Source organism: Notolepis coatsorum (genome assembly GCF_963971535.1).
Source record: "Notolepis coatsorum genome assembly, chromosome: 13".
In the NCBI taxonomy this organism is placed as follows: Eukaryota; Metazoa; Chordata; class Actinopteri; order Aulopiformes; family Paralepididae; genus Notolepis; species Notolepis coatsorum.
In genome coordinates this window covers 124,020,960-124,044,959 of record NC_140177.1, presented here as the reverse complement: position 1 = coordinate 124,044,959, position 24,000 = coordinate 124,020,960, and the positions used below count along the sequence as shown (strand labels likewise).

The 24,000-nt window shown below is 42.2% G+C and overlaps 1 protein-coding gene across 1 annotated transcript in view; it reads right to left on the bottom strand.

Annotated features, from left to right (window-relative positions):
- LOC311239485 (kin of IRRE-like protein 1) overlaps positions 1-24,000 on the bottom strand; it is a gene marked incomplete at its 5' end in the record, with an annotated part of 259,717 nt that overhangs the window by 97,800 nt on the left and 137,917 nt on the right. The window contains 2 exon segments of the mRNA XM_084327791.1: positions 7,032-7,181; positions 9,928-9,997. Coding sequence (XP_084183917.1) covers positions 7,032-7,181; positions 9,928-9,997 — 220 coding nt within the window.

Below are 24,000 nucleotides of genomic sequence, written 5' to 3'. Positions count from 1 at the left end.
GAGTGGATGTGTGTGTGTGGATGTGTGTGTGTGTGTGTGTGTGTGTGTGTGTGTGTGTGTGTGTGTGTGTGTGTGTGTGTGTGTCTGCTATGCTACATCTACTTGTGATTCTATTTGCGCATTATTTTCCTGGATGAGGAATCAACAACAACAACAACTGCTGGTAGATGTTTGGCACTAGCCAGTCAGTCTAGCCGGTCAGTCTAGCCGGTCAGTCTAGCCAGTCAGTCTAGCGGGTCAGTCTTGCCAGTCAGTCTAGCCGGTCAGTCTAGCCAGTCAGTCTAGCGGGTCAGTCTAGCCAGTCAGTCTAGCCGGTCAGTCTAGCCGGTCAGTCTAGCCAGTCAGTCTGCCCCTTGTACAGCTCCTTTGGCAGGTAACCAACATTGTGTTCAAGCAGTCGTCTCTATCGCCAAACAAAGACCTATTCATCTGCTAAGAAAATAAACTGTCTGGGAAAAAAATATCTATGTAAATGGTGCATTTATATATCAGCTTTCATCCAAAGCGCTTTACAATTTGTTCCTCACATTTTACCCATTCACACACCGACGGTGCCGACCTGCAGTTAGGGGTTAAGCGTCTTTCTCAAGGACACTTCGACACGCTGCCCGGGAGGAGTGGGAATCGAACTGGGAACCTCCAGATTACCCGACGACTGCTCTATCTCCCGAGCCACTGTCACCCCTCTTTGTTTGACTGAGCAAATTAGAGCAGCATAACTGGACCACATACGACTTTAATACAACCTTTAGAGGTTAGTGGTTCAAAGATTGAACTCCTCCAAGCACTGGAATACATAAACATCATGTAGAATGTGTACTTTTACCTTTTGACACTTAAAGGAGAACTCCGGTATTTTCAAACCTGGACCCTATTTTTCCACTGTGTGGGGTTTAAATTAATAATAGATAGATTTTTTTTTGTAATTGGTCCAGTATTGAGGGAGATTGCTTCAGTCAGCAGCCATAGAACAGGCTTCAATGTAACCACACGAGGCAAACATACACGTCAAAGTACTTTAATTAAAAGAGCTTTTTTTTTTTTACCACTGACAGGCTCAGACTGTTTTAATAAGTGTCTGACAACATTACGTAAAGGATCCATACAGAGAGAGACCTTTGTGTTTATGCTTCTTCCGTTCTCTGCTTATTCATTTCACTATCTGTAGCCAGGGGCTGTGTGCCGATTGCGTCACCTATATACAGTAGCCCCGCTTAGATGTCACGATGCTGCCCGATCGTGATGCCAGGTCAACACAATAACTTTATCTAATATCATGACCTCCACTGTCTGCAGCAGGTCTCTCCACTCTTGGAACAGCATTTAGCTAAATTGTTTCTTCTCTTGGACTGGCAGTAGTCATCAGGGTCAAAATTATAGCTACAGACTAGATGGTCTGCAAGGTACAGGATGAGTGTTTTCATCAATGTGTAGCATAACTAGCTACACTTTCAGTGTGTCCCTATCCACAAAAGGTAGTCTATGAAAAAGGTGTGGCTCAACAAATCTTTACAATTTGGATATGCGCAAATGCAATCTATTGTTTTATTATTTTAGATAACACAGCGCTTTCTGTATTCCAACAAGAGACAAACATGCAACAACTCAGTACACTTCCTGCAACAACTCGGTAACTTCCTGTAACAACTCAGTAACTTCCTGCAACAACTCAGTACACTTCCTGCAACAACTCAGTACACTTCCTGCAACAACTCGGTAACTTCCTGTAACAACTCAGTAACTTCCTGTAAAGACTCAGTAACTTCCTGTAACAACTCAGTAACTTCCTGTAACAACTCAGTACACTTCCTGTAACAACTCAGTAACTTCCTGTAACAACTCAGTACACTTCCTGTAACAACTCAGTAACTTCCTGTAACAACTCAGTAACTTCCTGCAACAACTCAGTAACTTCCTGTAAAGACTCAGTAACTTCCTGTAACAACTCAGTAACTTCCTGTAACAACTCAGTACACTTCCTGTAACAACTCAGTAACTTCCTGTAACAACTCAGTACACTTCCTGTAACAACTCAGTAACTTCCTGTAACAACTCAGTAACTTCCTGTAACAACTCAGTAACTTCCTGTAACAACTCAGTAACTTCCTGTAACAACTCAGTACACTTCCTGTAACAACTCAGTAACTTCCTGTAACAACTCAGTACACTTCCTGTAACAACTCAGTAACTTCCTGTAACAACTCAGTAACTTCCTGTAACAACTCAGTAACTTCCTGTAACAACTCAGTACACTTCCTGTAACAACTCAGTACACTTCCTGTAACAACTCAGTAACTTCCTGTAACAACTCAGTACACTTCCTGTAACAACTCAGTAACTTCCTGTAACAACTCAGTACACTTCCTGTAACAACTCAGTACACTTCCTGTAACAACTCAGTACACTTCCTGTAACAACTCACGCCTCGTGGGATTTCAGAGGGAGACTTCTGTTTGAGCCAGACTGTAATAAAAGATATAGAAGAGTCTACAGACTACAGCATCAGTCACGCCCATCCTGAAGAAGCCTGGTCTGGACCCAGATGACCATGGGAATTACCGGCCGATCTCCAACCTTCCTTTCCTAAGCAAGATCCTGGAAAGAGCAGTGGCCGCCCAACTGCACCAACACCTGTCCAACCATGAGCTCTATGAACCCTTTCAATCTGGCTTCAGGAAACACCACAGCACCGAGACTGCCCTCACCAAGGTCACCAACGATCTCCTCATTGCCACCGACTCCGGTCACATCAGCCTCCTCAGCCTCCTTTGACAGTCTCCCATTCCATTCTCCTCAACCGCCTCTCTGACCACCTGGGTGTTACTGGGACCTGGTTCGAGTCCTACCTCACTGACCAAAAACAGTTCATCTCCATCTGCAACTCCACCTCCACCCCTGCCCCAGTCAACCAAGGTGTGCCACAGGGCTCCGTTCTTGGTCCACTCCTCTTCACAATCTACATGCTCCCCCTTGGTCACATCATCCGGAAACATGGTCTCAATTTCCACTCTCACGCTGATGACACTCAGCTCTACATCAGCACCTCACCCTCCACTCCTCTCCCCCCACAGCACCTCGTCAACTGTCTCCTTGACATCAAGGCCTGGATGTCATCCAATTTCCTGAAGCTAAATAGCAAGAAGACTGAGCTCATGGTTGTGGCCAAGCAGTCACTTCTCCGGAAGGTTGGAGATCTCCTCCTTGAAGTGGATGGCTGCCTAATCCACCCTTCCCCAGAAGTTCGCAACCAGGGCGTCATACTGGACTCCACCCTCTCCTTTCATTCCCACATAAAAACAATTACTAAATCAGCTTTTTTCCATCTCAGGAACATTTCCAGACTCCAGCCATCTCTCCCCGACTCCGTAGCAGAGACTCTCATTCACGCTTTCGTCACCTACCGTCTTGACTATGCAAACTCTGTCCTCATAGGGCTACCCAGTAATGCCCTGAACAGGCTACAATATGTGCAAAATTCTGCTGCCAGGGTTCTCACCCGCACCAAGTCCTGGCACCACATCACCCCCACCCTCATCCACCTCAACTGGCTTCCAGTCAAGTCCTGCATCAATTTCAAGATCCTCCTTATCACCTACAAAGCCCTTCACTCCCTTGCCCCCTGGTACCTAGCTGACCTCCTCCATCCCTACATCCCGCCCGGAGGCTGCGGTCCTCTGACTCCGGTATCCTCTCCATCCCCACCACCAACATGCGGACTGTTGGTCCCAGAGCCTTCTCTGTGGCTGCACCCACCCTCTGGAACTCACCCCCTCCAAACATCCGTAGTGCTACATCCCTGCACTCCTTCAAATCCCAACTAAAAACCCACCTTTTCACCACATTTGTAAAGGACTCTGCCTGATTTCCCCTTTTTCTTTCTTTCGTTTTCGCCTTGGGTCTCCTGAAAGGCGCTATATAAATTTAAGATATTATTATTATTATTATTATTATCATTATTATTACAGACACTTATTATAACAGTCTGAGCCTGTCAGTGACAAAAATAAGCTCTTTTAGTGGATGTATATTGCCGTGCATGCTGGCTCCGTGTGGTTACATTGAACCCCTTTTTTACAGCTGCCGGCTGAAGAGGTCTCCCTCAATGCTGGACCAGTTACAAAAACGTTTGTCTCTATTATTCATTTAGACCCCACACAACGGAAAAATAGGGTACAGGTTAAAAAATACCGAAGTTATCCTTTAACCTCTTAAATGGAAAGATTGCTCCACAAGGTGAACTTCTACATGGTCCATTTGCATGTTCTTGGTATCTATGGAAAATCTATGGATCTCAGGGAATGTATTCCCAGTGTCAGAAATATTGTGTCTGTTACTAGGCTTGAGTGAATTGTAATGAACCAAAGGAGAATATCAATCCTATACTTATTTATTTTTTGTAATTTTTTAGCTTGTTCAGCACCTTCTTGAGATCACGTGTACAATAAATCTAAGCAAATTAATAAAGGGAAGATGATTAAACAGAAGGTTTTGTAGATACAGTACTGAATTCTGCCATCCGGACACATGCAATTTGAAATATTATTATAGAATATAGAATATTATATTATATATTATAATATCAGGCCTATAAATGACGTTATTATAGCCAAGTTGCACATCTATGGATCGGGCCAAATCTACTCTTTCCAATGGCAGAGTTAAATTTGGATTTAGTATCACCAGGCGTGCAGCAAGAACCATGAATGAAATCTACTGTAAGTACAGTTACTTTCTTTTTTTTTGAAATTTTTTATTTTACCAGTGGGCAATGGCCACTAGATACATTTTTTGGTACACATCAGGTAACAGAGTGAGCAGAAGTTGGGGAGGGAAGAGGGGGGGGAGGAGAGAAAGAGGGAAGGGGAAGGGGTGGAGGTGACAAAAAGAGAGGAGAGAAGAAGAAAACATAAAAGATAAAATAAAAGACAAACAAAAATAAGATTCAATAATAAAAACAAAATCAAATTTAAATTAAGATAAAAAGAAAAGAAAAAAAAGGGGGGGGGGACATCACATAGGGTCAGACATAAGACAGAACATAAAACAATAATACAATATATCAGACAGGCTAGCGGTTGTTCCTGGGGAGGATCCTTTACATTAGATCGTTATTACTTTTAGCAGAAGTCAGATCGTGTGTGTTTGACATATTCTGTCCATTTCGACCAGATCCGGTAGAACTTCTTCTGCTGAATTTGTATTGAAAATGACATCTTTTCCATTATGTAGATGTCATGAGTTACATCTATCCAATCTTCTACTGTAGGTGCCTCTGGTTTTAACCATCTTCTTGTGATAGCTTTCTTGCTTGCTGTCAGAAGTATCATTATCAATTTTTTGTCGTTGAAGTCCCATTTTTCAAAGGGAATATTTCCTAGGTATAGGGTGTCAAATTTGAAGGGGATGTCAATCTCAAAAATTGCTTCTAGGTTCTTGTGTATCTCTTGCCAGTATGGTACCAGGGTTTGGCATTCCCAGAATATATGTGAATGATTGGCTTCGTTTAGCCCACAGGATCGCCAGCATTTTTCCCCGGTCCCCTGATGTTTTTTTTGCCATGGGGTGATAAAAAACCTTACTAGGTTCTTCCAGCCAAATTCCCTCCAATTGTTTGAGCCTGTTGTTTCCCATTGTTGTGTACATAATCTGTCCCATACCTCTCCTGAGATTGACATATTGCGTTCTTTTTCCCATTTCTCCTTTATGTACATTGTGTTAGTTGATTTTGATTTGGCCTGGCAGAGTCCTCCGTATATTCTGGAGACGATCCTATTACATTTTGATGATTTGACTGCTGATGTAAACACTTCCATGATTTCTTGTTCTCCCGTTCCTATTTCTCCCACTAAATTTTGATTGAAGTAATGTCGTACCTGCAGGTATCTAAAGAAATCTTTTTGCTCCAGTCCGTGTCTTCTCTGTAGTGATTCGAAGCTCTGAAACACCCCTTTGTGGACATAAGTAGAATAATTTGTTAGGCCTTTATCTGTCCATACTTTGAATCTGCCATCTGATTTATTTGGGGGGAAATTGGAATCGAATGCACACCATCTCAACATTCTGAGCGGACCCTTCACTCCACTCAGCTTGATCGCGTCCTGCCAGATTCTCAGTGCTACATTAATCCAGGGGTTGTTTTTTTCTTTCATGTTGTCTATTAATTTGTTATCTGCCACTATTGCTGCTAGTGGGACCCCGTCTGTCATTTCGCTTTCAATTTCCTTCCATCTTGCTGAGTACGATGGGGCGCACCAGCAAACTATTGGCCTCAGTTGGGCTGTATAGAAGTAGTCCCGTAAGCAGGGTAGGTTTATTCCCCCTTTTTCTTTTCTTGTCTGTAGCGTTTTGTATCTGATTCTGGGTTTTTTCCCCTGCCAGAGGAATCTTGTTACTTTCTTATAATGAATATGGCTCTGCCATTTTGAATCGGATTGCAACGCAGATTGTTGCTAAACGTTCACAGAAGGTAGACAAACTAACTGTGCTCCAATCTATGCCAATAACGTTCAGTTTTGTGGTAGATAATCCCAGAAAATAAGAGAAATAAAAAAAGTGATTCCACAAGTCATCTGCTGTACAGTAGCTGGCTTGAGCTGGGTAGGGTAGTTTTTTGAAATTCCGACGCTCATTGAAAGCCCTGTCTTTCCTTCATCATAATGACTACAGCAAAATGGCCGCTCTGATTTATTTTCGATAAAAATTCGCTTGCATATGAATACAATTCCTAAACTGATATTTCATTAATAACACTTTAACCTATTGGTAAATAAAATGTATTGTTGAAAATACACTATGACTGCTGTTTTGACAGGATTAGGGTCTTTACTCTTGGCTCCATTTGATACAAAAAACGCAACATTAATCCATACAGTCTGTAGACATGGATTTATGACGTGATGTCATCTGCGGTCCGCCGACGTACCGCTCGGGCTAAAGAGGTTAAATAAAGGGGCTGTGTACTTCTTCCACCATGCATCCATACAGTAAATACAGCCCCCCCCCCCCCCCCCCCTCGCTCCACCCCCCCTCACCTCGGAGTCCCTCTCCGATGCCCAGCGCCAGGCCATCCTTGGTCCACTGGACGATCCCGGAGTAATTGAAGACCACGCAGGACAGCGTCACGCGCTCCCCGAGCACCACCGACTGGTCCGCTGGCTCCTGGGAGAACCGCACGCACCACACTGCAAGAGAGAGAGAGAGAGAGAGAGAGAGAGAGAGAGAGAGAGAGAGAGAGAGAGAGAGAGAGAGAGAGAGAGAGAGAGAGAGAGAGAGAGAAGAGAGAGAGAGAGAGAGAGAGAGAGAGAGAGAGAGAGAGAGAGAGAGAGAGAGAGAGAGAGAGAGAGAGAGAGAGAGATTTTTTTGATTTTAGAAAAACATTTATTTACATAAAATCACTACAAGGTGTGTCTCAATACAGTTACATACATACACATTGTATCTCACATCATACATGTGTTCTTATCACTCAAAAAACACATGAGATTTCACATAAAAACAGTGTTAAAACACAGCTGCCCCTATACAACACAACAAATAACTTCCTTGAAACTCCACCGAAACACAAATTCATCAATATTATTCATTAGGGAATAAAACCTAAAATCCACTCTGACCCTGGCTCTTACCAATGCTTTAAACATTTGCACCAGCTCACCACCTAAGCCATTCTCCATTTGTATTTTTCTGGTCTTATAGATGGCCATTTTGGCTTGACCCACAACCAAATTCAACATTTGCCACTCCATTACATTGTTTTTTTTGTAACCAGCCCCAAACACAAAAGCTATTTCACTCCAACTCTCACCACATTTCAAAAACACATTATTCAATGTTTCGAACAGACCTTCAAGTCTTTTGCATTCTAAAAAACAATGAAAATTTGTTTCTGGCTCCTGACAAAAAGGACAACAAATTGTTTCAGTGGGGTTTAATTTAGCAACAAAACAATTAACTGCTACTGCCCCTTTCAAAATCCTCCACTGAAGGTCACCTGTCATTTTGTTTAGCGGTGGCTTATACAGCACTCTCCACACTGGTGTACATGTATCTTGGACCCTCAGTCTCTCTCTCCACACAGTGTCTGTTCTTCCACTCAATTGAGATTTATGCAACGCTTTGACACAATACTTATACAAATGTTTCCCATTTAACATATACAGGTTGGTAGGTAAAACATATGAGGCATGGGTCCCGTCAGTCCTGTTTGATCAATTTCAATACCCAACTCAGGGAACGGATCCCCTTCGTCGGGACTTTCTGTTCCACTGGAGTATTCTCGTAACATGCCTTGTTCCTCGGTGCTCAGTTTTCCAGTCCATGCATTTAAAATGTCTCTGGTATGACGGGATGACCTCAGACCCAGTAGAGAAGCCACTGCCACCGTGTTGTGAAGGTCTGGCCCAGCTACATCCACTACATGCCTCAGTTTTACTGCCCCCACTGAGCACAAAAGCTGGACAAGCCCAGGCCTACTATTGTCTTGAATGTCTAGCCGGGCCCCATAAATCAAAGGTTCTTCTAGCAGCCAGAACAGTGATGTTTCCAGCTCCAGTCTGTTCCACTTAAATAAAAACCATGCTCTAAAAAGACTCTGATAAAAAGGAGGCATTCCACACCAATGTGCAAAATTACAGACAACATTGTCACCTCCTATTAAAAACCGCTGGATATGCTGCAATCTAAAAGCTGCCTTTCTACTCTCCAGGTGCACTAAACCCTGACCCCCCTCCTCCTTCGGCAGATAAAGTACACCCTGTGGCACCCAATGCAAATTATCCCAGAAAAAACTAACCATCACAGACTGCGCTTTTCCTAGTAATCAAGCAGGGGGCTCCAGACATTTTAGCTTGTGCCAGAGAGTTGATGCAACCAAGTTATTGATGATCAGAGCCCTCCCTCTGTAAGACATTTGGGGTAACAGCCACCTCCACTTGTTCAACTTCCCCTCTACCTTTTCTACCACTCCTTCCCAGTTCTTCTGTACCATCTGATCATCTGATCAAGTAAACCCCCAGGTACTTTAATCCCCACCTCTTCCAGCATAAACCTCCTGGCAACTGAGGAAGACCTGTCGCCCACCTCCCAACTGCTACAGCCTCACTCTTTGCCCAGTTCACTTTCGCAGCTGACATCTTTCCAAAATGTTCAACAATGTTGCCCAAAACTGTCACATCTTGCTGATTTTTTATGATCACAACAATATCATCAGCATATGCAGATAAAATAAAATGTGTATTAAAATCAGATAAAAACAGGCCATTTATGTTAGAACGAACATTGTGCAACATAGGTTCAATGGAAAAAGCATACAGCATACCAGACATAGAGCAACCCTGTCTTATACCCCGAGTTGCTTTAAAAGGTTTACTCAAACACCATTACACCATTACATTTTCAGCACGCTCTCAATGTCTTTATACATCACCTTAATCTTGGCAATGAATCCAGGGCTGAGGCCAAACCTTTCTAACACTTTCCATAGGTACTGGTGCTCAACCCGATCAAAAGCCTTTATCAAAAGCCTTTTCCTGGTCCAAAGAAACCAGACCCGCATCAAAATCCGCTGAACCAGAGACTTCCAAAAGATATCTCAAATTAATGACACATTGTCAACAATGGACCTGCCAGGCACACAGTACGTTTGTGTCCTGTGGATGACCTGGTCCATCACCTTTTTCAGTCTGTTGGCTAGTACTTTAGACAGCAGCTTATATTCGCAACATAAAAGCGACACTGGTCTCCAGTTCTTTATTTCTTGAGGTCTCCTTTTTTGGGCAACAGAGCCAGAACTGCTCTCCTGCAATTCTGAGGCAGCAATGAGGTCCTCAAAACTCTCATTAAAAACCTCCAACACATCCTCCTTCAATTCATTCCAGAAAGCTCTATAGAACTCTGGTGGGAGCCCATCTATCCCAGGAGCCTTCCCACCATGCATGCTCTGCAGTGCCACGTCCACCTCCTCTGTGGTCAAAGGGTCCTCCAACTCCTTATTGCTCTCCTTTGAAACAATAGGTAGACCACTGCAGAAAGATTCAAACGCCGGTTCATCCTCCTCATATTCACTTTTAAACAAGTGAGCATAAAAATCAACAGCCCTCCGCCGGATATCCCTGGCTTCAGTTAGAACATGCCCTTTATCCGAACGGAGAGCATGGATAAACCTGCTCTGTCCATTCCTTTTTTCCAGACTGAAAAAATACTTTGATGGCGAATCCATCAGCGCAACATTCTGAAAACGTGACCGGACCAGCGCCCCCTGTGTTCTAGTGCCCAACAAGTCTGCCTGTAGGTGCCTAAATGCCTAGTCTGGTAATTAAGAGTAATTTCAGTTAATAGAAAAGCATTTTGGACCTGTATTTCATGGTGTTTAAATAGATGGATAAATAGATAGATATTATTATTACAGAAGTTAAAATGTTAAGACAATTCATATTTATTGTAAGAATGATTTCTTTGTTGTTAGTTTGTTTCTTACGTGATATTTGGCTGATAGGCCGAGGGACTTTTAGTTTGACAGGATAACGGTGATGTCATTGATTACTGTCAGGTGCGGCAGGGTGACAGAATTTGTTTAGAAAGAAAATAACGCAGATTGTACCGGCGGTCAGGCGGAGTGATGAGAGAGTGGAGCCAGACAGTTTTTAGACCTCTCTCTCTTTTTACCTAGAATTTACTTTATTCATCTCGCTCTACAAGTTTAGGAAACAAGAAAGTGTATAACCCGAATTGGACATTAAATAGTTAATACTACGTCGTGGTCAGTGGCTTTCTTGCATGTGGATGTGGAACGGGAGAATTCAAAGTTTGAGAGCGTCTGAAGCTTATGGCATTAACGTGTTTTGGAAACTACATTTCCAGTACAGCTTTTTTGAATTTGAGGTCTTCATTATACCCTCGATTTCCTGTGGACTCCGCAGAAGCCTGCAGCTCCACTATCTCAATCTCCAGATCTCTCATAGATTTGGTGATGTCACAAGAAACACTGAGAGCGTACTGTTGACAAAGCTGTCGAATCTCCACTTTCCCACAATCCCACCACTGTTTCAAGGATGCAATATCCCCTTTCCTAGTTCTAAAAAGCTTCCAAAAAAATACAAAAGTTTCATTAAAATTCACATCTAAAAGCAAATCTGTGTTAAAATGCCAGTATGCAGACTTGTGTTTAACATTTGCAATAAAAACATTGCATGATACCATTGAGTGATCAGAAAAACCTAAAGGTATTATCCTGCACTCCTTCACAGTACTAAAATGATGTTTAAAACAATCAAACTTATCTAATCTGGCCATAGAAAAACGACTCTCTCTACAATGAGTCCAAGTGTATTGTCTTTGTTTATCATGGATTCCCCTCCATACATCAATTAAATCATTAGTGTTCACAAGCTGCTTCATAGTGTGAGGGTTCGCCTGTCCCTGGGACCTTCTCCTCTCCTCAAGAGCCCCCACCCTTGCATAGACTTTCCTCCTCTCCTCAAGAGCCCCCACCCTTGCATAGACTTTCCTCTCCTCCTCACCAGCCCCCACCTTTGGACAAACTTTTACTTTTGGCTTTTGTATTGTCTCCCATGTGTTTTAACCTTGTGTTATCTTTAGTCTTGTTCCCTTTGTAATTGTTTTATTTGTCCCTTGTATGGTGTTTACTCTGTCTAGTGTTCAGTCTTTTCTTGTGTGGTCAGTTTGTTTGTTTCCCTGTTATTCCCCCAGAGTGTTTGGTCTTGTGATCTCCCCATGTGTGCCTCGTTGGTAATTAGCATCCCATGTCTTAATTAGTCTCCCTATATCTGGTGTGTGTTCCCTACCCTCCAGTGTCGGTTCATTTTTGGAGTTCATGTTTAGAGATCCTTGTTTGATGTTCGGTCCCATGTTTGTTATCCACGTCCTTGTTCTCCTGTTTCATAGTAAGTTCCCTGCAGTAACTTTGTTTTGTGTTTTTTGGACTTACTCTCTTTATGAGGTTATTATTTGTTTTTGTATTTAGCCCTCTGCCAGTCTTCAGCTGTGCTTTTGTTTGTTTTTGTATTTTGTTGCTGCCTTAGGAAGTATTTTTGTGAAGATCTTTGTTGCTGCCCTCTTTTGAAGTAAAGACATTTGTTGATATAATTCACCTCTGGCTCCACGTCTCGTCTGCCTGTTCTCCCCTCGTTCTGTTTCTGTCCTCAGACAACACTATCCCTAACACATAGCTTGTTTTGAAGCAGGATGTGGTTCACTGTGATTCCTATCTATCTGATCATTCTCCGTACAATTAAAATCACCTCCCAAAAATAAAAAGTCTTCAGGCTCACACTGACCTAAAACTACTCCAATTTCACTTAAAAACTGAACCCTGGTAGATCCTACATTTGGAGCATAAACAATATTAAAAAGCTCATATTTGGCTTTAACACTTTGGTCGCCAGGCTTATATTCTTAATATACCATCCTCCGCCAGCTCTATTTGTCTATGGGGATGTTTACCTTCTTTGCAGGGCTATAACTTTTTAAATTGTATTGCTAAATTGACATTACTATGGCCCATTCAATGTCAAGTATCTATTGTTCAGGGTGTAGCAACGTTATACTTTTTCATTCACATATTCATACTAAAATACGGTCTAAAGTATAAGTATGTTTTTATCGTTTTCTGCAGCTTTCTCCAGAACGTGATTTATAGCCCCAAATGCATTATATTGATGATCAAATACAGTTTGATAGGAATCTGCGCGAGATAAAAAATTTCAAATGGACGTGCTTCTAGAAGTTACTACTGATCATCTGATGTTGACCGGATGGGGGGGGGGGGGTCGTTTATAATTCCGTGGCCAACGTTAGATGATTCATCTAGTGTGGGTGATATGATCATTAGAGCAGTTAGTATCGAACACGTTAAAAAAGAACGCTGAATCTTACCGTAGCTTCCTCATAGCATTGGGCGATGAGCGTGGAACAGAAATATTCCTATTATGGGATGTAGAAATATGTGATCCATTTCCAGGTTGTATAATAGTATATACGTCCAAATCATGTTGTTTATCGAGTTATTGGTAATGGATTGCTATCCGTTGTGTCTAGCTCGAGTCCTGGGACTATTACAGAGTGATCGGACCGAATTGAAATGAGCACCAGCTTCCATTTCCTGTTTCCGCTCTGGGCGATCCGCCGATCGGCCACCAGATGGCGCTCTTGAACCGTTGGAGAGTTGAGAGGGGATCAACAGTAGATCTCAAGTCTCCGGGGGAGAAATATGATTTCGATCACAGATTTTTGAAATATTGATATCAAAGACGTGGTACGGCGTCTTTGGCAGAATGAGCATGGCGGGGAAAGACGTGCTACGGCGTTTTTGGCGACCATAGTGTTAACTACCAACAACCTACCCGTAATATTTTCTTCCACAACGAAAGATTTTGGCATAAAATTCCTGGAGAAAAGGACAGCCACACCTCCACTACTGTTACTTAAGTGGCTTAAAACAACTTCCCCATCCCATTCTCTCCTCCAGTCAGTTTCATTTAAAGGGTCACTGTGCGTTTCTTGAATCATCATTACATCACATCTCTTCAATTTACAGAGTTCAAACAGGCTTGCTCTCTTCCTCATATCTCTGGCTCCATTTATATTGAGTGTGGAAACCTTTATATTACTCATGATCTCTAAAAGGAGTGTACAACAGAAAAAAAACTGGAAACATCCTAAACTACCTGGATTCTGGTTTCCCTTCATTGTGTGTTTTATTGTGCTTCTGTACAATTTTCTTCAGCCTAAAAACCTCCTGGGAAGTGTACCCCCCCCCTTATACCTTGTTTTCATTAGAATTTTTGCTGAGTTAACAAACATCTCCACATCTTCAAAATTATCTCTAATTTCTACTTTCTTCATGTTTTTTGATTGTTGCAAGAATTTTTGAATCTCTTTGACTGTATACCATTTCTTCTGTTGTGATTCAGGCACTTGTGAATCAGTGAGAAACTCATCTTCTTCACTACTCGTTTCAACATCATCCTGACCCTCCTCCATACTGGACAAATACTCTCTTTCTGCATCCTGCTCCACCTACTCCTGACTCCCTTTGACAACACTTTCCTCTCTTTTTCCAGCCTGAGAGCCACTATTGTCACTTCCCTCCCTTTCAACTGACTCAGGTATATCCTCCCCCACCCCACCACTGTTGTCATCCAATGTCTTACTATTTACATTATTCATCACATTCAACTCTTCCTCTACTATCCCACTGTCACTTGTTGGCCCATTTTCCACTGCCTGGCTGTTTTCATTATCCACCACATTCGGTTTTTCCCCTACTAGTCCACTGTCACTTGTTGGCCCATTTTCCACTGTCTGGCTGTTTTCATTATCCACCACATTCGGCTTTCCCCCTCTCTTTCTCCGACGCGGTATTGGAAGGACCGAACCACCACTGTTCTCCCCTGTTACCCCACAGTGGCCACTGGTTGAGGGGGGAGCAGCGTCCCTCACTCCTCCCTCCTCTGTACCATGGCTCTGCTCTGTACCTGCTGCACTGGCTCTGCGGCTCTGCAGTTGGATACTATCGGCTGCACTGCTTGCAGCTCTGCGCTGCCACACTCCTCCCTCCTCCGTACCTGCGCTGCGCCCAGCGCCTCTCTCCCCGGACAATCGCGCACTATATGTCCCTCTTCCCCACACTTGAAACACTTTCCAGAATTTCCAGAACTCACAAAAACCACATAATCAAACTTGTCAACTTTTATCTTGAAAACCAAATCAAGCTCTTCTCCGCTGTTGTTTAGAATAATTAAAACCTGTCGTCTGTGTGAGACAACATGCTTTAAAAGCGGAGATTTACATCCCAACGGCATTTTCCTTATCTGGGAAATTATCCTCCCATGTCGTGCTAGTTGACTTATCAATAGTTCGTCACTGATGAACGGTGGAATGTTGGAAATAAAGATATTTCTGCCTGGTGTGGAGAGAGGCTACACGGCAATACAAACGCCATCAACACTGATACCCCCTAATTGAACCAGCGTATACACCTTGTCCAAAGAATCAAGAAAAATCACCACTCCTCCGTTCATTCTCGCAGCTGATTTAATACTTCTATGCCCCACAATTTCCACCACTGCCAAGCTGCATTCCTCTACTGACACATTAGGAACAGATATCTTAACGCCATGCTTTCTACCAAGTCTGGAAAAATCCATACTGGCGTCTCACGTCAGCCAGCAGCACAGACTGGCCGACTGCCAAACAAACAAAACACTCCCACTTAACCCTGTACACACCAAAACACACAGCAACCCAACACTACACTATAATACAATATCCCATAAACAAATTAACAAAAATAAAGATAAATAAAGATAGAAAAAAAACTCACACTACCTCCAACCTCCAATCTCACTCCCAGCATGCACAGAGAGAGAGAGAGAGAGAGGTGGGGGGTGAGACATTGATTGCGTGTGTGTGTGTGTGTGTGTGAGAGAGAGAGAGAGAAAGAGAACGAGAGAGAGAGAGAGAGAGAGAGAGAGAGAGAGAGAGAGAGAGAGAGAGAGAGAGAGGGAGAGGGAGAGGGAGAGGGAGAGGGAGAAAGAGAGGGAGAGAGAGAGAGATAGAGATAGAGATAGAGATAGAGAGATGGAGATAGAGAGATGGAGAGGACAGGAGAGGTCTGCTTAGTGTTGCATTTAGTATTTAGTGTTGCTTAGTGGTGCTCTATTCAGGAATTAGGAATTTGTCTTTGTGACATTTGGTGCAGATACTTCCAAACATACTGACTTACATGTTACAAAGACAGTAGGCACTGTCAGTAGGCACTGTCTTGCCTGGGTTTTGGTAATATGCTCCCGAAATGCTCCCGCTGTTTGGCTACTTCTATGTGCAGTGAAAACTACTTGAATGCTTTAGAACCTAGTCATTGATTTAGTTCGGGGTGAGCTAAAATTAGCCGCAGAGCTAACGTGAGCTAACGCTATTTAGAGAGAGAGATAAACAGCTGACAGCGGATAGTACATGTACAAATACAATAAAACAGCGGGTGGGGGCTGTTGTGTAAACCTTGTACTCTTTAGTTCACATATAATAAGAGACGTAGTGTTTGTTTACAAGTCTGTAATCTGTAAGACAGGAACAGGAAGTTCCGTGGTGCAACATACAAATGTGTCCGTGTAGCAACACAAGCCAATACCTTACAGGACAGGGGCCCGGGGAGGGAGCTCTGTGTGTGTGTGTGTGTGTGTGTGTGTGTGTGTGTGTGTGTGTGTGAGACAGAAGTCAGAGGAATAACGACCTGTTATTCAATAGATTAAATTAGTTTAAGAATAAACAAATAAATACATTTTAAGAGAATCTCAAATACATTATTTTATTTAAGTGTAGGCTATAGTTAATGTTTTATTTTTTACAGTTTTTGTATTTTTCTGACATGGTAAACGGCTGCTTTTTTATATAGCGCTTTTATCCAAAGCGCTTTACAATTTGTTCCTTACATTTTACCCAATCACTCACACATTCACACAAAGACGGCGGAGGCAACCATGCAATGTGCCAACCTGCTCATCGGGAGCAGTTAGGGGTTAAGTGTCTTGCTCAAGGATACATCGACACACTGCCCGGGAGGAGTGGGAATCAAACCGGGAACCTCCGGATTGCCAGACGACTGCTCTACCTCCCGAGCCACTGTTGCCCGTGACATGGGGGCTCAACAATAAATGACAATCAGAAATGTCAAGTTGCATGTTGTTATTCTAACCAGCTTAGTTCTGTTGCATTTCCAATTTATCTATTTAAATTATAAATTGATCAGGTATCGATAAGGGAATCGATAAAGAATCGAATCGATAAGCAGAATCGATAATGGAATCGTATCGATAAAATCCTATCAATTCCCATCCCTAACTGACACACATGTTACAACGACAGTAGGCGCTCAAAACATACTGACACACATGTTACAAAGACAGTAGGACCTCAAAACATACTGACACACATGTTACAAAGACAGTAGGCGCTCAAAACATACTGACACACATGTTACAACGACAGTAGGACCTCAAAACATACTGACACACATGTTACAAAGACAGTAGGACCTCAAAACATACTGACACACATGTTACAAAGACAGTAGGACCTCAAAACATACTGACACACATGTTACAAAGACAGTAGGACCTCAAAACATACTGACACACATGTTACAAAGACAGTAGGACCTCAAAACATACTGACACACATGTTACAAAGACAGTAGGACCTCAAAACATACTGACACACATGTTACAAAGACAGTAGGACCTCAAAACATACTGACACACATGTTACAAAGACAGTAGGCGCTCAAAACATACTGACACACATGTTACAAAGACAGTAGGACCTCAAAACATACTGACACACATGTTACAAAGACAGTAGGACCTCAAAACATACTGACACACATGTTACAAAGACAGTAGGGCCTCAAAACATAATGACACACATGTTACAAAGACAGTAGGCGCTCAAAACATACTGACACACATGTTACAAAGACAGTAGGACCTCAAAACATACTGACACACATGTTACAAAGACAGTAGGACCTCAAAACATACTGACACACATGTTACAAAGACAGTAGGACCTCAAAACATACTGACACACATGTTACAAAGACAGTAGGGCCTCAAAACATACTGACACACATGTTACAAAGACAGTAGGCGCTCAAAACATACTGACACACATGTTACAAAGACAGTAGGACCTAAAAACATACTGACACACATGTTACAAAGACAGTAGGCGCTCAAAACATACTGACACACATGTTACAAAGACAGTAGGACCTCAAAACATACTGACACACATGTTACAAAGACAGTAGGCGCTCAAAACATACTGACACACATGTTACAAAGACAGTAGGACCTCAAAACATACTGACACACATGTTACAAAGACAGTAGGGCCTCAAAACATACTGACACACATGTTACAAAGACAGTAGGGCCTCAAAACATACTGACACACATGTTACAAAGACAGTAGGACCTCAAAACATACTGACACACATGTTACAAAGACAGTAGGACCTCAAAACATACTGACACACATGTTACAAAGACAGTAGGCGCTCAAAACATACTGACACACATGTTACAAAGACAGTAGGACCTCAAAACATACTGACACACATGTTACAGAGACAGTAGGACCTCAAAACATACTGACACACATGTTACAAAGACAGTAGGACCTCAAAACATACTGACACACATGTTACAAAGACAGTAGGGCCTCAAAACATACTGACACACATGTTACAAAGACAGTAGGACCTCAAAACATACTGACACACATGTTACAGAGACAGTAGGACCTCAAAACATACTGACACACATGTTACAAAGACAGTAGGCGCTCAAAACATACTGACACACATGTTACAAAGACAGTAGGCGCTCAAAACATACTGACACACATGTTACAAAGACAGTAGGCGCTCAAAACATACTGACACACATGTTACAGAGACAGTAGGACCTCAAAACATACTGACACACATGTTACAAAGACAGTAGGACCTCAAAACATACTGACACACATGTTACAAAGACAGTAGGACCTCAAAACATACTGACACACATGTTACAAAGACAGTAGGACCTCAAAACATACTGACACACATGTTACAAAGACAGTAGGACCTCAAAACATACTGACACACATGTTACAAAGACAGTAGGGCCTCAAAACATACTGACACACATGTTACAAAGACAGTAGGGCCTCAAAACATACTGACACACATGTTACAACGACAGTAGGACCTCAAAACATACTGACACACATGTTACAAAGACAGTAGGCGCTCAAAACATACTGACACACATGTTACAAAGACAGTAGGACCTCAAAACATACTGACACACATGTTACAAAGACAGTAGGGCCTCAAAACATACTGACACACATGTTACAAAGACAGTAGGCGCTCAAAACATACTGACACACATGTTACAAAGACAGTAGGACCTAAAAACATACTGACACACATGTTACAAAGACAGTAGGCGCTCAAAACATACTGACACACATGTTACAAAGACAGTAGGACCTCAAAACATACTGACACACATGTTACAAAGACAGTAGGCGCTCAAAACATACTGACACACATGTTACAAAGACAGTAGGACCTCAAAACATACTGACACACATGTTACAAAGACAGTAGGGCCTCAAAACATACTGACACACATGTTACAAAGACAGTAGGGCCTCAAAACATACTGACACACATGTTACAAAGACAGTAGGACCTCAAAACATACTGACACACATGTTACAAAGACAGTAGGACCTCAAAACATACTGACACACATGTTACAAAGACAGTAGGCGCTCAAAACATACTGACACACATGTTACAAAGACAGTAGGACCTCAAAACATACTGACACACATGTTACAGAGACAGTAGGACCTCAAAACATACTGACACACATGTTACAAAGACAGTAGGACCTCAAAACATACTGACACACATGTTACAAAGACAGTAGGGCCTCAAAACATACTGACACACATGTTACAAAGACAGTAGGACCTCAAAACATACTGACACACATGTTACAGAGACAGTAGGACCTCAAAACATACTGACACACATGTTACAAAGACAGTAGGCGCTCAAAACATACTGACACACATGTTACAAAGACAGTAGGCGCTCAAAACATACTGACACACATGTTACAAAGACAGTAGGCGCTCAAAACATACTGACACACATGTTACAGAGACAGTAGGACCTCAAAACATACTGACACACATGTTACAAAGACAGTAGGACCTCAAAACATACTGACACACATGTTACAAAGACAGTAGGACCTCAAAACATACTGACACACATGTTACAAAGACAGTAGGACCTCAAAACATACTGACACACATGTTACAAAGACAGTAGGACCTCAAAACATACTGACACACATGTTACAAAGACAGTAGGACCTCAAAACATACTGACACACATGTTACAAAGACAGTAGGACCTCAAAACATACTGACACACATGTTACAAAGACAGTAGGGCCTCAAAACATACTGACACACATGTTACAACGACAGTAGGACCTCAAAACATACTGACACACATGTTACAAAGACAGTAGGCGCTCAAAACATACTGACACACATGTTACAAAGACAGTAGGACCTCAAAACATACTGACACACATGTTACAAAGACAGTAGGGCCTCAAAACATACTGACACACATGTTACAAAGACAGTAGGCGCTCAAAACATACTGACACACATGTTACAAAGACAGTAGGACCTCAAAACATACTGACACACATGTTACAAAGACAGTAGGGCCTCAAAACATACTGACACACATGTTACAAAGACAGTAGGACCTCAAAACATACTGACACACATGTTACAAAGACAGTAGGACCTCAAAACATACTGACACACATGTTACAGAGACAGTAGGACCTCAAAACATACTGACACACATGTTACAAAGACAGTAGGCGCTCAAAACATACTGACACACATGTTACAGAGACAGTAGGACCTCAAAACATACTGACACACATGTTACAAAGACAGTAGGCGCTCAAAACATACTGACACACATGTTACAACGACAGTAGGACCTCAAAACATACTGACACACATGTTACAAAGACAGTAGGACCTCAAAATATACTGACACACATGTTACAAAGACAGTAGGGCCTCAAAACATACTGACACACATGTTACAAAGACAGTAGGCGCTCAAAACATACTGACACACATGTTACAAAGACAGTAGGACCTCAAAACATACTGACACACATGTTACAAAGACAGTAGGCGCTCAAAACATACTGACACACATGTTACAAAGACAGTAGGCGCTCAAAACATACTGACACACATGTTACAAAGACAGTAGGACCTCAAAACATACTGACACACATGTTACAAAGACAGTAGGACCTCAAAACATACTGACACACATGTTACAAAGACAGTAGGCGCTCAAAACATACTGACACACATGTTACAACGACAGTAGGCGCTCAAAATATACTGACACACATGTTACAAAGACAGTAGGCGCTCAAAACATACTGACACACATGTTACAAAGACAGTAGGACCTCAAAACATACTGACACACATGTTACAAAGACAGTAGGACCTCAAAACATACTGACACACATGTTACAAAGACAGTAGGCGCTCAAAACATACTGACACACATGTTACAAAGACAGTAGGCGCTCAAAACATACTGACACACATGTTACAACGACAGTAGGCGCTCAAAACATACTGACACACATGTTACAAAGACAGTAGGCGCTCAAAACATACTGACACACATGTTACAAAGACAGTAGGACCTCAAAACATACTGACACACATGTTACAAAGACAGTAGGCGCTCAAAACATACTGACACACATGTTACAAAGACAGTAGGGCCTCAAAACATACTGACACACATGTTACAACGACAGTAGGCGCTCAAAATATACTGACACACATGTTACAAAGACAGTAGGACCTCAAAACATACTGACACACATGTTACAAAGACAGTAGGACCTCAAAACATACTGACACACATGTTACAAAGACAGTAGGGCCTCAAAACATACTGACACACATGTTACAAAGACAGTAGGACCTCAAAACATACTGACACACATGTTACAAAGACAGTAGGACCTCAAAACATACTGACACGGGGAGCTCCAGTAGCTCACCACGTACCGCGAGTGCTATTTCAGCGCCGTGGACAACCGCGCTCACGCGGATCTGGGGCTGAGCGCGTTCGAATCCCGGACGGCAGCCGTGCCTTTCCCAGAGTGTCTTTCCCCCCCATCTGAACCCTTTCAGCCTGCTTCTGTCGGTCGAACTTGACCAAGTATGAATGCGAAGAAAAAGCGATAAACGCTAAAAGAACCAGGTGACTGGTCAAAGTTAAAAAAAAAAAAAAACATACTGACACACATGTTACAACGACAGTAGGCGCTCAAAACATACTGACACACATGTTACAAAGACAGTAGGACCTCAAAACATACTGACACACATGTTACAACGACAGTAGGCGCTCAAAACATACTGACACACATGTTACAAAGACAGTAGGCGCTCAAAACATACTGACACACATGTTACAACGACAGTAGGCGCTCAAAACATACTGACACACATGTTACAAAGACAGTAGGCGCTCAAAACATACTGACACACATGTTACAAAGACAGTAGGACCTCAAAACATACTGACACACATGTTACAAAGACAGTAGGCGCTCAAAACATACTGACACACATGTTACAAAGACAGTAGGACCTCAAAACATACTGACACACATGTTACAAAGACAGTAGGACCTCAAAACATACTGACACACATGTTACAAAGACAGTAGGACCTCAAAACATACTGACACACATGTTACAAAGACAGTAGGACCTCAAAACATACTGACACACATGTTACAAAGACAGTAGGACCTCAAAACATACTGACACACATGTTACAACGACAGTAGGACCTCAAAACATACTGACACACATGTTACAGAGACAGTAGGACCTCAAAACATACTGACACACATGTTACAAAGACAGTAGGACCTCAAAACATACTGACACACATGTTACAAAGACAGTAGGACCTCAAAACATACTGACACACATGTTACAAAGACAGTAGGGCCTCAAAACATACTGACACACATGTTACAAAGACAGTAGGACCTCAAATCATACTGACACACATGTTACAAAGACAGTAGGACCTCAAAACATACTGACACACATGTTACAAAGACAGTAGGACCTCAAAACATACTGACACACATGTTACAAAGACAGTAGGACCTCAAAACATACTGACACACTTGATACAGGGACAGTAGGACCTCAAAACATACTGACACACATGTTACAACGACAGTAGGCGCTCAAAACATACTGACACACTTGATACAGGGACAGTAGGACCTCAAAACATACTGACACACATGTTACAAAGACAGTAGGCGCTCAAAACATACTGACACACATGTTACAAAGACAGTAGGCGCTCAAAACATACTGACACACATGTTACAAAGACAGTAGGCGCTCAAAACATACTGACACACATGTTACAAAGACAGTAGGACCTCAAAACATACTGACACACATGTTACAAAGACAGTAGGCGCTCAAAACATACTGACACACATGTTACAAAGACAGTAGGACCTCAAAACATACTGACACACATGTTACAAAGACAGTAGGCGCTCAAAACATACTGACACACATGTTACAAAGACAGTAGGACCTCAAAACATACTGACACACATGTTACAAAGACAGTAGGACCTCAAAACATACTGACACACATGTTACAAAGACAGTAGGACCTCAAAACATACTGACACACATGTTACAAAGACAGTAGGACCTCAAAACATACTGACACACATGTTACAAAGACAGTAGGACCTCAAAACATACTGACACACATGTTACAAAGACAGTAGGACCTCAAAACATACTAACACACATGTTACAAAGACAGTAGGACCTCAAAACATACTGACACACATGTTACAAAGACAGTAGGACCTCAAAACATACTGACACACATGTTACAACGACAGTAGGACCTCAAAACATACTGACACACATGTTACAGAGACAGTAGGACCTCAAAACATACTGACACACATGTTACAAAGACAGTAGGACCTCAAAACATACTGACACACATGTTACAAAGACAGTAGGACCTCAAAACATACTGACACACATGTTACAAAGACAGTAGGGCCTCAAAACATACTGACACACATGTTACAAAGACAGTAGGACCTCAAAACATACTGACACACATGTTACAAAGACAGTAGGACCTCAAAACATACTGACACACATGTTACAAAGACAGTAGGACCTCAAAACATACTGACACACATGTTACAAAGACAGTAGGACCTCAAAACATACTGACACACTTGATACAGGGACAGTAGGACC